This window comes from Trichechus manatus, unplaced genomic scaffold (assembly GCF_000243295.1).
Source record: "Trichechus manatus latirostris isolate Lorelei unplaced genomic scaffold, TriManLat1.0 scaffold00039, whole genome shotgun sequence".
NCBI lineage: Eukaryota > Metazoa > Chordata > Mammalia > Sirenia > Trichechidae > Trichechus > Trichechus manatus.
The window spans coordinates 9,931,175-9,946,109 of NW_004443975.1; the positions used below are offsets into that span (position 1 = coordinate 9,931,175).

Below are 14,935 nucleotides of genomic sequence, written 5' to 3' on the forward strand. Positions count from 1 at the left end.
TAGGGCCACGGAGTTGATGTTAATGCCTATCGGATGGTGGTGCTATAATTGGGAAAATGATAGTGATGGTGGTTGTACAACACGAAGAATGTAATCAACGTCACTGAATAATGCATGTAAAAATTGTCGAATTGGCAGATGTTTTGCTATGTATATTTTTACCACAATTAAAAAAAAAGAGAGAGAAGGCTTCCACTCCCCCCAAAAAATAATTTTGCAGTTGAGACTCTTAGGTTTTCAAGATAAACAATACCATTGTTGATAACAATCTTATAATAAAAATAGAAGTGAATACTGATTGAGCATTTACTATGTGCCAGGAACACTTATAAGCACTTTATATTTTTAATTGATATAATTCTCACAACCCCCTACAACATAAACATATAAAACATACAACAGAAAGCATTCTATTTCCCCCGTATTATAGAAAGAAAATCTCTTGAATTCCCACTTTCCTCTTCAGTCACTGCCCCATTTCTCTCCATTTTAAGCAAAACTCCAGGAAAGAATTATCCAAACTTCTATCCCAATTCCTTTCCTCAAATTCTCCTTTTAAAAGCATTTTCCACAACTGTTTGTTTTGAAAATTTAAACCTATAAAAAAAGTTGAAAGAATGGCACAATGAGCACTCATCCTACGGCTTTACCTACTGTGAATGTTTTAGCGTATTTCTGTCTCAATACTTACAGCAACCATTATGACTCTTCACCCCGTGAGCACGCATCTCCTGAGGAAAGGGACACTCTCCTTTACAACCACACGAACATTATTACACCCAAGAAATTTGAAATTGATACAATAATATTATTTAATATATAGTCGATATTAAAGTTTCCTTAAGTCTCAATAATTTCCTTTTTTTAAATCCGGAATCCAATCAAAGATTATTATGCACTTAATTGTCATGTCTCTTAAATCACCTTTAATCTAGAATAGTTCCCTCTGCCTTTTTGTTTTTTGAAGTTGACATTTTTGTTAAGTCTAGGCCAGTTGTTTGGTAGAATATCTTACGCTCTGGATTTATACGGTTGTTTCCAGATGATTATATTTATGTTAAACATTTTGTTCCCTCTATTTCACCAAAATTGTTCTTATCAAGATCACCAAACACCTCATATTGCCAAATCCAATGATCAGTTCTCAGCTCTCATTCTATTTGATTTATCAGTAGTAGTATTTGACCCAGTGGATCGCTCTCTTTCTTCCTTGAAGCATTTTTTTTCTTTTGGCTTTCAGGACACCACTCCCTAAACTCTAAATGTTGGAGAACCTCAGTCCTTGGGGTTCTTTAAGTTCTGTTTACCTCTATTCTCTTGGTGATCTCATCCAGTTCATGGTTTTAAGACCATGTATTTCCAGATGACTTCTAAATTTATACCTCCAGTCCAAACCTCTCCCCTAAACTCCAGGCTCATATCCAACAGTCTACTTGAAATCTCTGCTAGGAACTCTGACAGGCATCTCAATCTTAACATGTCCAAAACTGAGCTCCTTGTATTTCCCCGCAAACATGCTCCCCTCACAGTCTTCCCTATCCCAAGCAATAGTAACTCCATTCTTGCTTTTGCTCAGGCCAAAAACTTTGGCACCATGAACCCCTCTTCTCATAGCCGTATCCATCAGCAAATCCTAGCCACCCTACCTTTTCAAACAATGCAGAATGCCACTTTTCACCACCTCCACTGCCACTAGCCAAGTCCAAGCCGCTGTATCACGTCACATTTAGGTTACTGTGCAATAGCTTCCTAGCTGGTTTCCTGCTCTGCTCTTCTTCACCTAGGTCTATTCTCCACCCAGCAGCTGAAGTGACTTTGTTAAAACATCAGTCAGATCATTTTATCCTTCTGTTCAAAACTCTCTAAAGGCTTCCCATCTCACTCTATGTCCTTACTGGGACCTAAAAGCCCTACATGATCCACTCCCACCACATCTCTGATTTCCCTGTTTCTCTGCTCTGCTCCGCCTTGTTGGCCTCCCTCTTGTTCCTGGAACACACCAGGCTTGCTTCCTTAATAGGGCCTCTGCATATGTTGTTCCCTCTGCCTGGACTACTCTTCTCTTACGTCTGTATGGCTTGCTGATCCACTCAGAGCATGGTAATTAAAGACAAGACCCTGAATTTAATCTATCTGGAGGGACATTCCATCTTCTCAATTTACTGTGTGATGTTGGGTGTTTCTTCACCTGGAAAATGGTATATAATGGTACTCATACTTCATAGGGTTGTTCAGAATGAAATTCCTCCAGAATTGAGGGATCTTGCCTTTCTATACCCAGCATCTAGCAGGCCCTCAAAATGTTTACAAATTTGAACGTTTCCTCAGATTCTAGGCTGTCAAGATCAGCTAAAGAGCTTGGATATTGCTCAAGAATTCACTCACCTAACTGTAATAAACCAAACCCAAACCCGTTGCCGTTGATTCTGACTCATAGCAATCCTACGGGACAGAGTAGAACTGCTCCTTAGGGTTTCCAAGGAGCAGCTGGTGGATTTGAACTTTTGACCTTTTGGTTAGCAGCCAAACGCTTAACCACTGCGCCATCAGGGCTCCTAACTAATGGCCAAGGGGAAATTTACCCCAAAACTGGCTTTAATATGTCCTCAAATTCCTTATTTTCCAAAGTTTATAGTAGTCCCCAAATTTAAGGCTTTATTTACTTAAAATTTTACAATAGAAATTTTAGTTTCATCTGTACAAAGTTTATTTAGACTTTAGGAATCTTTTCTGTAATCTTACCAGTTGCTGTAGAATAATTCCAACTCATGGTAACCTCTTGAGTAGAACTGTGTTCCATAGGATTTTCAAAGATTGATTTTTCTCAAGTAGATTGCCAGGCCTTTCTTCTGAGGCACTGCTGGGTGGATTCAAACTACCAACCTTTCGGTTAGTAGCCAAGTGCTTAACCGTTTGCATCATCTAGGAACAAGTAAGCTACCTCATGGCTCTATACATGTCAAACGTTGACAGACCACGATATTGTTGACAAGCTCAATAGATTCGCCAGACATCTGTGTACATCCATCAAGCACCAACTCTATTTTTTTAACTACATTAGTACCTGTACTGTGTGAACCCATCAATACTCAAAACTTGCTTAATAAACAAACTAGTAAGGAATCACTTCAAGGGGTAAGAAATACAATTTTAGTTCACTATTTATACAGCAAAATTTAAGATTCCAAGAACTTACAGGATGCTGCTTGTAAATTGGTCCACTTCAGACTCCAGCAGATTCTTCTCATCAGATGCCCGTTTTCCCTACTAAGGTGTTTTCATTAATAGGTCTACCATTTCTTTGTACTCTAGAAACCTGACTGAATAGGTGACACTTAGCAACTACTGTTAGCTTTTAGTAGCTCATATTAATACCAAGCAATGATTAAAACAGCTGCTTTGCCTACTAACCCAACACCAGTAGAAGCACGTATCAAAGATCACCTATGATGAAAAGATGGAATTATTGCTAAAAAAAGAGCTAAAGTCCAATTAAGAATCTAAGCCAAATGTTGTACCCACTGAGTCTGTTCTTAGCCCATTACTTCATACCACTTCCAGAGCAAAGCTGCAAACACACGTAATGTCAATACATTGGAGATGTTATAGGTCTTAAAGTTTATTATCCTCATTTCACACTAATCATTCCAATGTGAATGAACTTGATTCTGATTTATGGTGACCCCACGTTATCAAGAGTAGAACTGCATTTCACAGGGTTTTTAACGGCTGTTTTTCGGGAGCTTGTCAGGCCCTATACATCTTAACATAGCCACATCTCCAATGCACTAATTTTTGAGTTGAAGACTTGTATATTTTCATTTATGTTACCATTATAGTGTAGTACATGCTTATAAATGTACTTGCAGATTTTACTCAGTATTTCCAGGTTATCTTGTTGATCAGTTAGGTTTGGGATTTATTTAGAATACAGCATATCCACAATGAAGATCTGGTTTTGGCAAACAGATTTCCTATCTGCAAAGCTAAAAAAAAATTAGAAGGAAAGCCAGTAGCTCCAGTTTCCTTCCCACACCAAACTTATTTGAATATAAAAATTTCAAGTGTATTAACTATAAGGTAAGGATGATAATAAAGACCAAAAACAGGTATAGTTTAATGTATTTTAATAGCAAACTTACAGGAACAGCACAGAAGACAGACAACATTAAAAACATGTACTTGCATGTAGGACAACTCAGTTAGAAAAGTAGAGTGAATGGATGGAATCTACCGTATGATAAAAATGCTACAAACACCATTTAGTTGCCATCAATAAGAAATTTACTTGTTTTAAAAAAATCCAAATGCTGGCATTGTCCAGAAAAATTTAACAGGTTTATTTATAATTGTTATAAAGTTGAACTGCTGAAACTTGTTCACTGAAACGTTTTGACTTGCATTAATGCTTTGTGTCCCCGCATTTATATTAAAAATTCACACACAAATGAAAATGGAAAAACTGCCAATACCTGATTTCTGTCCCCTATTTTTCCATTCGTAATCATATACTTAGGTACCTTTTGACCCCATGGAAAAAAAATATCTAACGTTCAGAACTACCAATAACAGGAAGAAGAGAATTTTTTTTTTTAAAAGAATGAAATGTTTCCCATCATAGTGGATTCTTAAGCACGTTCTCCACGTATGCGGCGTGCTAGCTGGATGTCTTTTGGCATAATTGTTACACGTTTGGCATGGATAGCACACAGGTTGGTGTCTTCAAAAAGGCCAACCAGATAGGCCTCACTTGCCTCCTACAACAGGAATGAAGAAAAAAAAAAAAAAATTAATGGTGTTATTTCCAATAGGTAAGACATACCTACCTATACAGCTATGAATTAAAACTGATATTTTTGAATCCTCTTAAAAACCTACACTTCAGAAGATGTTGACTATTTTGCCAAATGCTTCCATTTTCAAACCTGTGGGACAAAGCTGAGAAATTGGCTTATAAAGTCAAAAGCGCAAGTCTATAAATCTTTATCAGTTACACAAGGGTCAAATTAATTTATTATTAGTAGAGTTTAAACTTTCTAGTAAATGGAAATGTGTCTTCACTGAAAACAAGAAATCCAATTTAAACTCCTCTAACATTCTCTTATCCTTACAAACAGAATCATGTACTCAATCCAAATATCCCCTCCACTCTGTCCCCGGTCTTCTTAATCTAAACCCTACTCACACTTTAAGATCTGGCTGAACTTTTGCCTTGCCAAGTAATGCAATATAGTTGATAATGGTTCCCATCGTATGGTCCTCTCATCTACCTTTCCTTTTAGACCTCAGTTTTATCACAAGAGTAGTTTCAGACATCTTATAGCTGTCTGAAAAAAGTTGAAGAATCCTTTAGTCCAAGTTAAAACATCTGCTTACTCATTGTTTTCCTAGTCCAGTCATCATTTTAACTGGTTTAGTGGAGAAGGAGCATTAAACAAGAAGTTAGTTGGTCCTCTCCATAAGGAAAAGTTACTTCTCTGTTGCAGATACATTTAGAGAGAAAGTGAATTTTTATCCCAATAAAAAATAATCACTCTCATTTTGTAATCTTTAAATAAGATTTATACAAAGTTATATAAAACTAAGCAAACGAACGAACTTAAGCAATTTAAGCCCTATAATGCTACTTAATACGCAAGATACGTAGATAGGAATAGCTAGTTTTGTTTCTAACAAAAATTTTGACTTTGCAATAAAATTGACACTCCGCTTTTAAAAGCATCAACACAGCAGCTATTAACTCCAATGGTTTATGTTATTTAATTTTACGGAAAAAAATTTCCTTCACATTTATACCTTCAACCTTAGTCATCTCTAAAAGAAAATAAAACACAAACATCTGGTGGATTCGAACTGCTGACCTTTTGGTTAGTAGCCGAATGCTTAACCACTGTGCCACCAGAGCTGTCTTATCTCTACTCTTCTATAAAAGTTTATTCCATCCAAATTTTACTATTCCTACCTACTTTTCTCCAGCATTGTTATGAAGAGCTAAATCTTATTTACCTCCCCTTAAGGCCTAGCCCAAGACTATTCCATGAAAGAGAAAGGAGAAGCAAGTACTCCTCTTGCCAGGTACTAGAAACCTTGAGCTTCTCCTAATTCCTTGGCACTTTTATTGACCGTGTATTTCAGCCATCTTTTCATGTCCTGATGTTAAAAACCGAAACCAAAACCAAACCTGCTGCCGTCAAGTCAATTTCGACTCATAGCCACCCTACAGGACAGAGTAGAACTGCCCCGTAGAGTTTCCAAGAAGTGGCTAGTGGATTGGAACCGCCGACCTTTTGGTTAGCAGCTGTAGCTCTTAACCACTGCACCACCAGGGCTCCACCTGATGATAAGAGACCTCATTTTATATTCCCAGTGCCTTGACTTCTACATCTAATCCTTTTTTTTTTTTTTTTTTAATGTCTTGTCAGTGCAGGCAGTCCCTCAGGTCTTACTATTCTAAGTGTTAAAAGCAAAAATCCTTAATATTCAGTGATTCATTCTTGAGTTATTCTCAAAGTGGTTAAAAAGTCCCGAAAACCTGGCATATTGTACGTCTCTTCTTAGGTGGCTGGGGAGTTCACGACACACATGAGCATATTAGCACTGAAGTTCCACAGGCAAGAAACCAGTTTAATTTAGTTGAACCCAGCATGTTTTAGGATTATAGAAACTTAGAATGCTTTTGGGAAATTCAGCACTACAAACTGTTACATGACAGACCAACAAGTCTTGTGGTCAAGTTCTTGAGACCATTTAGAGTGGTATTATCTATCAGCTCCTCTGGGACTATTCAGATGTGGCATGTGGCAGCTGGGGCTCTTAATGCTCTCTCAGAACTCAGGAGCCTGTTTATAGGGTTGTATCTGGTCAGCTCTGGGAGAAAATTTAATAACCACAAGGGGTTTGACCACGACCCAGATATTTCTAATTCTATTGCCAATGTCCCAAAGTCACTTAAACATTAAGGCTGTAATGGAAATTAAAGACTGCCATATTAATTCATTATCCAATGAACATAATTAACATTGAGATAATGACAGAAGGAAAAATATCTTACAACTGGAGAAAATATTAATTCACAACATTTAAAATGTATCCAATGTCTGACTCTTCCATCATTTCAAAACATCCAAGTATACCTTAAGCTCAGACTCTTAAGACATTAAACGCAAGGGCTAAATTTTAAGTTAGTCAATTCTTGATAATTTATGGCAAACCTAAACCAGCTTCTGCTTTACCACCCTCACCTAACTACCTACCTCCCCCCTTCCTTTTAGTGTGTGAGTAAAGCAAAGAAAAAACAGTGACATCTGGAATTATATTTCAACTGCTCTCTTCTGTTATCATAGTTCCATAAACAAATTATCCATTTTCAGTATCTTTAAGAAAATGTATGCATACAAAAAAGAAAAACAAACCAAATGCCTATAAACAAAGACTACCCTTTCCAATCAAGGTAAGAGATTATCTAAGTACAGCAGCATAGGTAAATACTTTTTTCCAAAACCAATAGAACCACACTTAATGCCAAATATAAAGTACAAACCTCAATAAAGCAACAATGGAAATTGTTGCACTGAATGGTTTGTTGAATGAATAACTTTAGAAAGACAATAGTTCTTAACCTAGGTTGTTTAATAATCTGAATTTACAAGGCTATTGTTACTGACACTTAAGATCTTTGGAGATCTACAGCTCAAAAATGCTGTGTTCCTAGTGCTGTGTTCTTTAAGCAGTCCTGATAACTGTAACTAGAATTGACACAGAAATAACAAAATTAGCAGCTTTGCGTCAATGCTTGGGAATCTTAATTTTTCTGTACTTAAAATATAGTGGGAAAAGGTGACTTGCAAATTGTAATTAGATAATCAGCTATTAAGACAGAAAATTAAGAAGTTTTAAGTAACAGCATGGGAGATTTCGATAGTCAAAATTTCAGTAATTTCAACTCAATGAGAAATTTAATGGATGCTTATTCCTAGAATTCACCAATCAAACGAAGTTCAGTCTAACCATAGAAACAGCTGAACCAATTACACTTCAGTGCAGAATCCACCTATCAAATCTTCCTCATGTATAAAGCAAAAGCCAGCACAGCAACAGCGGCCTTGAAAATCCTCCAATGGAATGTATGCAGGTTCTGGACCCTCCCCCAAGAGATCAGACTCGGGTCTGTGGTACTGCCTAGCAATCTGCATTTTTAACCACCCCTCCTCTCCCATGCTTGTGATGGAGGTGGTGGTCTTATATTTTGAGACACCTAAAAAACATCAAACACACGAAATAAAACAGGTTACTTGACTGATGTTATAATTACACCCAAATACATATGTTACTTATAATCAGTTCAAGTTTTTATTCTTGGCATAACCACAAACGTTTCAAATACATAACCACCTCTAGAGCAGTATTTCTCAAAATTCTGACACTCTAGAGCTAGGATTAAATTCAATATGCTCCCCATTTAAGTGGAAATCCATAATCCTCTTTAGCAAACTACAAGTCTTCAAATCCCCAACCCTTCACATGTCCAGTATCATCTTCAAGCACTCATTCTCTCTACCTCAATCCAATCCCAGTCACTACTCACTGGTCCTTTTATCTCAATGAACAATTCTTTAATGCTGCCTCCTCTCATCCAAGGTATTAAGCTCTCTCCATTTGCCTCTTCGGGTCCAGGAAAACATTCATTCAAGCATTCCTTGTACACAGGTCACTGTAGCTAAAAACCGTAATTACAACACAGATCTCTAATCCCCTATCTTAATGTTCTATAGCACACCATAAACCAAACCAGAGCGTTCTTTCAACATTTAGTGTGCAAATTTTAAAATGGCACATTGGAATGTGCATGAGACTTTGGAGTCAAGAATGGATTTGGGTTCAAATTATGATTTTACCATCTTCTATGTGTATGTTTGTTAAAGCTACTCATTTGTGGTATTTCTGTTATAGCAGCACTAGATAACTAAGACAGAATTTCGTACTGGGAAGTGGGGTGCTGGTCTAATAGATACCTAAAATGTGGAAGCGGTTTTGGGTAATGGGTAGAGGCTGGAACAGTCTTAAGGTACCAAATAGTAAAAGCCTAGATTGTCTTGAAGAGACTGCTGGTAGAATTATAGATGTCAAGGGCAATTCTGATGAGGGCGCAGAAGGAAGCTATAGAGAAAGTCTCTATCGTCTTTGAGAATATATATGTAGCCAGAATGTTGCTAGAAATGTGGATGTTAAATGTGCTCCCGGTGAGGCTTTAAAAGAAAATGATGAACATGTGACTGGACAATGGAGGAAGGGCGATGCTGTTTATGTAGTGGCAAAGAACTTGTCTGAATTATGTTCAAATGTTTGGTGGAAGGTAGAACTTGCAAACGATGAACTTGCTATCTGGCTGATGAGATTTCTAAGCAAGACGTTAAGGGGGCTGGGTGGTTCTTCTCCTTGCCGCTTACAGAAAAACGCGAGAGGAAAGAGATGGACTTAAAAATGAACTGTGCAAAATGAAAACCGAACTTAAAAGATTTGGAAAATTCCGTTGTACTAACTAAGGATATATCCTAAAATGTTCACCAAGGACGTGGCTACAAAATTTTTTGTTAGAGATTAAGCCTGTAACTGACAGATCTAACCAACTACCAATGAAGAAAACCCATAAGCTTAGACTGAAAGGGGGACAGAGAAAGAATAAAAGGAAAGAATGCTGTCTGCCTTTTTGGAATTCTACAGGCAGGAAACAAGCCAAAGGAGCTACATGTGTTGTCCTCCTACAAAAGGACCATCCCTGGGCAGCTAGTAGATCAGAACTGTCGGAAGGAGCACAGGAAGCAGGACCTTCTTGGTTTCAAAGGGCAGGGCGCGGGTCACCTGGATCTCAAAGGGCGGGGCCACAGCCTCCTAGTTTCAAAGAGTTGGATCTTCACCAACTCAGTTCCTGAGTGTGAGGCTGCTGGAGGATAGGGCTGACATGTCCAAGGGGCAGAAGAATGGGGACTGCCAGGAATGAGGGGGTGGGGTTGCCACTCAGATGGACTAGGAGAATGGGGCCACCTAACGCTGATGGAGCAGAGTTGCCATCCAAGGGAGCCTAGGAGGCAGAGCTGAAGCCCAGGGTTGAGGGGCCTCCACCCAGAATCCAGAGGCCAGGGCCACTGCACAGATGGTCTCAAGAGAATAGAGGATTATCTTCAAGTCTTGAGAACTAATTTGTTCGGCTGGGTTTTGTTTGTACTTGCTTGGTGCCTGTTAGCCCTTCTTTCCCTCCAATTTCTCCCATTTGTAATGGAAATGTCTACCTTGTGCCTGTCCCACCATTGTACTTTGGAAACAGATAACTCGTATTCTAGATTTCACAGGTTCACAGATGAAGAGGAATTTTGCCCAGGGATGGAATATGCCTAAAGCTTTACCCATATTTATTTGATTTAGATGCTTCAGAAGATGAGATTTTAGACTTCAAGCTGATTTAAGGCTTTTGGGATGATGGGATGATGTGAGGAGGTGAATGTGTTTTGCATGTGGCAAGGACATGAGTGTTTGGGGGCTAAAAGGTAGAATGTTATGAATTATGTCCCCCCAAAATATGTACTGTAAATCCTAACCTCTATGCCGGTGGTTATAATCCCATTTAGAACCGGGGTGTCTGTTATGTTAACGAGGCAGGATTAGTGTAGGGTGTATCTGGCATGAATCTCTCTTAAGATATAAGAGACTGAACAAACAGAAGCAGCAGCCATGGGGGAAAAAGAAATGCCAAACCACATTAAGACTGCCCAGGAGCAGAAGCTCAGAAGAGATAAGGACTTTTCTCCAGCGAGAGAAAGCCTTCCCCTAGAGCCAGTGCTCTGAATTTGAACTTCTAGCCTCCTAAGCTGTGAGAAAATAAATTTCTGTTAAAGCCACCCATTTGTGGTAGTTCTGTTATAGCAGCACTAGATGACTAAGACAATGACCTTGAGCAACTTAACCCTTCTAAAATCTCTTCAACAGTGACATAAAGATTATCACCTGCCTCACAAACCAGTGATGACTGAATTATATAATATAAACATATACAAAGACTTAGCTCTATTCTTGGTACTTGTCAGGAACTCAAACTCTCAGAGCCTTCCCCACCTGTCATTTTACCTGCAAAGCACCAATAGCTGCGCTCTGGAAACGCAGATCTGTTTTGAAGTCCTGAGCAATTTCTCGCACCAGACGTTGGAAGGGAAGTTTGCGAATCAGAAGTTCAGTGGACTTCTGATAACGTCTGATTTCCCGGAGTGCCACAGTACCAGGCCTTAAAAAAAAAAAAAAAAAAAAAAAATTAAAGAAATTGTTACCAAATACAAAAATAACACAAAAGGATAATCAGCCAGCTTTAAAGAAATACAATAATTTTTCAAAAAATAAAACATCACCATCGGTAGCAAATTTCACCGTTCAATTGATGACCTCAACATTCAAGTCTAACAAAGAGTAACAATAACTTCAAAATAAAAAGTACGAAACTCAAGTAGGTTCCTGTCAGGGAGCCTATCAAAGTTCCATTTATTTTCTTCAATTTTTAACTTGTATATATGAATCACTAGCTTCTGTTATAATTATGACTCTGGAAGGTATTAGTCGTCAGGCCATTAATAAAGAAGTCAAGATCGTTTAGGGAACATTCTCCTCAATTTAGTTCTACTCTCCCTCTTCCTGTCTGCACTCTCAATTGTTTTAAAAGCTCTTAAAGACCCACCAACACAATTCAATGAGATTTTATTTAAAATACACACTTGCGGTATTTAGATTAGGTATCCCAGAATACCTTTACTTTACTTTGACTACTGTCCATCCCTCATGAATTATTAAATATGAAAACTCTTAACTGTGCAGTGTTTCTTCCATATGGAAAAGTTTATTACTGAGTGACTGTCAGCAAGAAATTTATCTCTAATTCTGACTTATTTCTTCCACTGCATGAGCTTTTATTTTCAGTTTACCATAAAACCATTTGCAGACAGAGGCTACCTAAGTATGGACAACTTCTGCCCTCTAATGGTAGATGTCCTTAACGACACTGCTCAGATAGTTCAAAACCAAATAAGCTAATACAAAAGCAAATAAACCAGTTAAAGTAAATGAGAGCCTGGGACCACTTTACTCAAAAAAAACCCAAAAAAAAAAAAAAAAAAAAAAAACTTTGATTGATTTTTTTTTTTACCTAAAGCACAGATATTCTCAAAAAATGCATTTTAAAAACAACACTTTACCATTAAAAAGTTTTACCAACTTGGTAGCTAAATGCTAATATTCCATTAACATTATTATTGATGTATTAGGTCTCAGGCCTATGGGTAAGATTATGGCTTCAAAATTAAACACGTTCCCAATAAAATGTAAGGCTAAACTTTATACATCAACATCCCTCTCCCTCAAACATTAGTAAATAATCAAGAAAGGAGTAAACATCCGTCTCCCTAAAGCAAAAAATCTGCTTGTTATCCACCTTTTTGTTAAGATTATGTGGATACTGCTACAGGAGATAACCTCTATCCCACATTTTTTCCCCCTCTTCTTTTTTTAATACCTGTAACGATGAGGTTTCTTCACCCCTCCAGTAGAGGGCGCACTCTTGCGAGCGGCTTTTGTAGCCAGTTGCTTCCTGGGTGCTTTACCACCAGTTGATTTGCGGGCTGTCTGCTTTGTACGAGCCATGGTAGATACACCTCCTCACTTACCTACCAGCATCACCCCCCCCAGGAAAAAAAAAAAAATCACTACATGCAACTACCAAGCATTGTTTTCCTGTATCCCCCCCCAAATCTGGAAATCATGGTATTAAAAAAAAAAAAAAAATGTCCGTAACGTTATGTAATTTGAAAGGGTACAGATTACTTCTACCACGCAAATATCACTTCTTAAAAACTGTCAGCATTAATACCAATCATCTCTCAAAATACCAATTCTGAGTAATAAACGGCAAAACAAAAAGACCCCTAGCAGCCTTTGCTCCAATTTCTTTAATTAAAGTAGAAATTAGAAATGTCTGTAAACATTTGATTCACCGACAAGTCAAAAGAACTAAGCCACAAACCACAGAAAGGTCGACTCAAATTACAGCAAAAGGGCTTGAGCCCCCCCTCCCCCCGCGCCTGGCAGTTGATGGATTGCTGTAAATATCTGAAAACATTCATGGTTTTGCATCTTTACAGTTATCTCGACAAAAAAGCGGCTCGAAAAACAAGAGAGGAACAGCAGCCACCACCAGCGAGCATTCTACAAAACACTATCTTCCGTCCAGTCCTAACAAGCTTCGCACTGGAGGAAAAAAAAGTGCCCCGCACCCAGGCTTTAATTAACGCACGAGCTCGGCCGACTGGTCTACCCCAAGCACCACATACATAAACTTTTGGTTTTGCCTCCTCGGGGCCCCTCGGCACAGGGTCCCCCAGCCTGCCCGCCTTGCTCCCAGCGTCTCGCGCAGGCACAAACTCGGCTCCCCGACCAGAACAAAATGGAAACAATCGCAAAACGTATCCGATTCCCTTCCAAAGAGACAAAACACCAAATCGTTCGAAAATACCCCGATCCCCTGCCACGTGCCGCCCTCCAAAATGCAAAAGTTTTTTGCATTTCAAATGCATCAAGTTTCCGCTTCTCCAAAAAAGGAAAAAAAATTCCCTCTTTTAAAAATTTTCCTCCTCGTCTGAAATGGGAAAGAGAAACGGGGGAGAAAATATGATCGGTGACCAGAGAAGAGAGACAAGATGGTGAAGCTTAGCAACAACTGTGGGGAAGCAGCAAAAAGCGAGTTACTCCACGGTGGGAAGCCGCGGCGATTTCTACCCCTTTCCCGCCCGAAAACTGGGGGCCGGGACCCGGGGGCGGTAGTTAAGAGGCCCGCCCGGGTCGTGGTAAAGGTTTGGTGTCCGGGGAAGGGGCGGCGGGCAGGATTTCACCGAAGAAAGGGGAGCTAGGGGCGCGGGGATGAGGAAGAGCAGGCTCGGCGCCGCGGCGGTTGCTGCTGTTGGGCTGAGGCGGCGAGAGACGGGGGACCTGCCGCCGCCTGAGGAGAGAGGAAAACTCGCTCTTCACCTCCATTTCTGGGCCAAAAAGTTTGTGGGCTAAGCCGGAGGGGCTATGCGTACCCTCCTCGCGCAACCACGGCTCGGCTTGAGGCTGACGACAAGCGGGGCTCGGTTCCGGGAAAGTGGGCAGACGGGGAAACTTACCCCCCTTCTCCTTCGGCTGGAGCTCGGCGAGCTAGAGGCGGCGCTGGCGTTAGAGAGCGACGGCGGCGCGGCAGCGGCTGCGAACACAATTGAAAGATGGCTGACACCGAGGCTATCCCCCAACAGACGCCGCCCCGCCCCCGCGCCGCGCGCCAGCCAATCACACACAATGGAGGGAAGGCTCGGCCCCGCCCCCTCCCCCGCTCACGTCCCGCCCCCGCCCCTCCCCCCGCGCGCCCGTTCGCTCGCGCGTGCTCGCCCCTCCCCCGCGCGCCGCCCGCTCCCTCCTCCCGGCCGCCTCGCGCCGTGTGTGTACAAACACAAAAGACATGCTCAGGGGCCGCCGGCTCTCCGCCGAGACGGCCGCCCGCCCCTACTTGAACCTCCGCTCCCCAGCCCCGCACTCCCTCCCCGCTCCGTTCGCACACGTCGTTGAACCCTCGAAGCCCGGGTTTGGGGCGCCAAGGAGGAAGTGAGAGGGGGAAGGGAGGGCGGGAGGAGACGCGGTGAGTGAACGCCCGGCCTGCGGGCGTCTCGGGCCGCGCGGGGAGAGAAGGGCGCGCGCGAGCCCCGGCGCGCGCCCGCGAGGGCCCCGGGCGGCGTGGGGGCGGGGAGGAGGTAGCGGCCGGCTGGGTCGCCGCGCCCCATCGAAAACACTACCCAACAGGAAGCCTGGAAATAGAAGCTTCGTGGTCCTTCGCCCACTTTCGGATGGGACTACTCAAGCAGCTGTCAGGGCAGAC

At 40.9% G+C, this 14,935-nt stretch overlaps 1 protein-coding gene across 1 annotated transcript; it reads right to left on the bottom strand.

Moving 5' to 3' along the window:
• Nucleotides 1-4,110: 4,110 nt before the first annotated feature.
• LOC101359098 (histone H3.3) lies at nucleotides 4,111-14,316 on the bottom strand. The gene is made up of 4 exons (XM_004375886.2): nucleotides 14,193-14,316; nucleotides 12,548-12,698; nucleotides 11,119-11,272; nucleotides 4,111-4,757 (listed from the first exon to the last, which is right to left on the bottom strand). Exons 2-4 carry the CDS (start codon nucleotides 12,673-12,675, stop codon nucleotides 4,629-4,631), a joined length of 411 nt encoding a protein of 136 aa, XP_004375943.1. The 5' UTR covers nucleotides 12,676-12,698; nucleotides 14,193-14,316; the 3' UTR covers nucleotides 4,111-4,628.
• Between the last annotated feature and the right edge of the window lie 619 nt (nucleotides 14,317-14,935).

Excerpts from the sequence above, each read along its gene's own strand:
- LOC101359098 (XM_004375886.2), bottom strand. The coding sequence starts at position 12,675 with ATGGCTCGTACAAAGCAGACAGCCCGCAAATCAACTGGTGGTAAAGCA. Across the intron at positions 11,273-12,547 it reads AAGAAACCTCATCGTTACAG|GCCTGGTACTGTGGCACTCC; the intron begins GTATTAAAAAAA and ends TTTTTTTTTAAG. Across the intron at positions 4,758-11,118 it reads CAGCTATTGGTGCTTTGCAG|GAGGCAAGTGAGGCCTATCT; the intron begins GTAAAATGACAG and ends TTCCTGTTGTAG.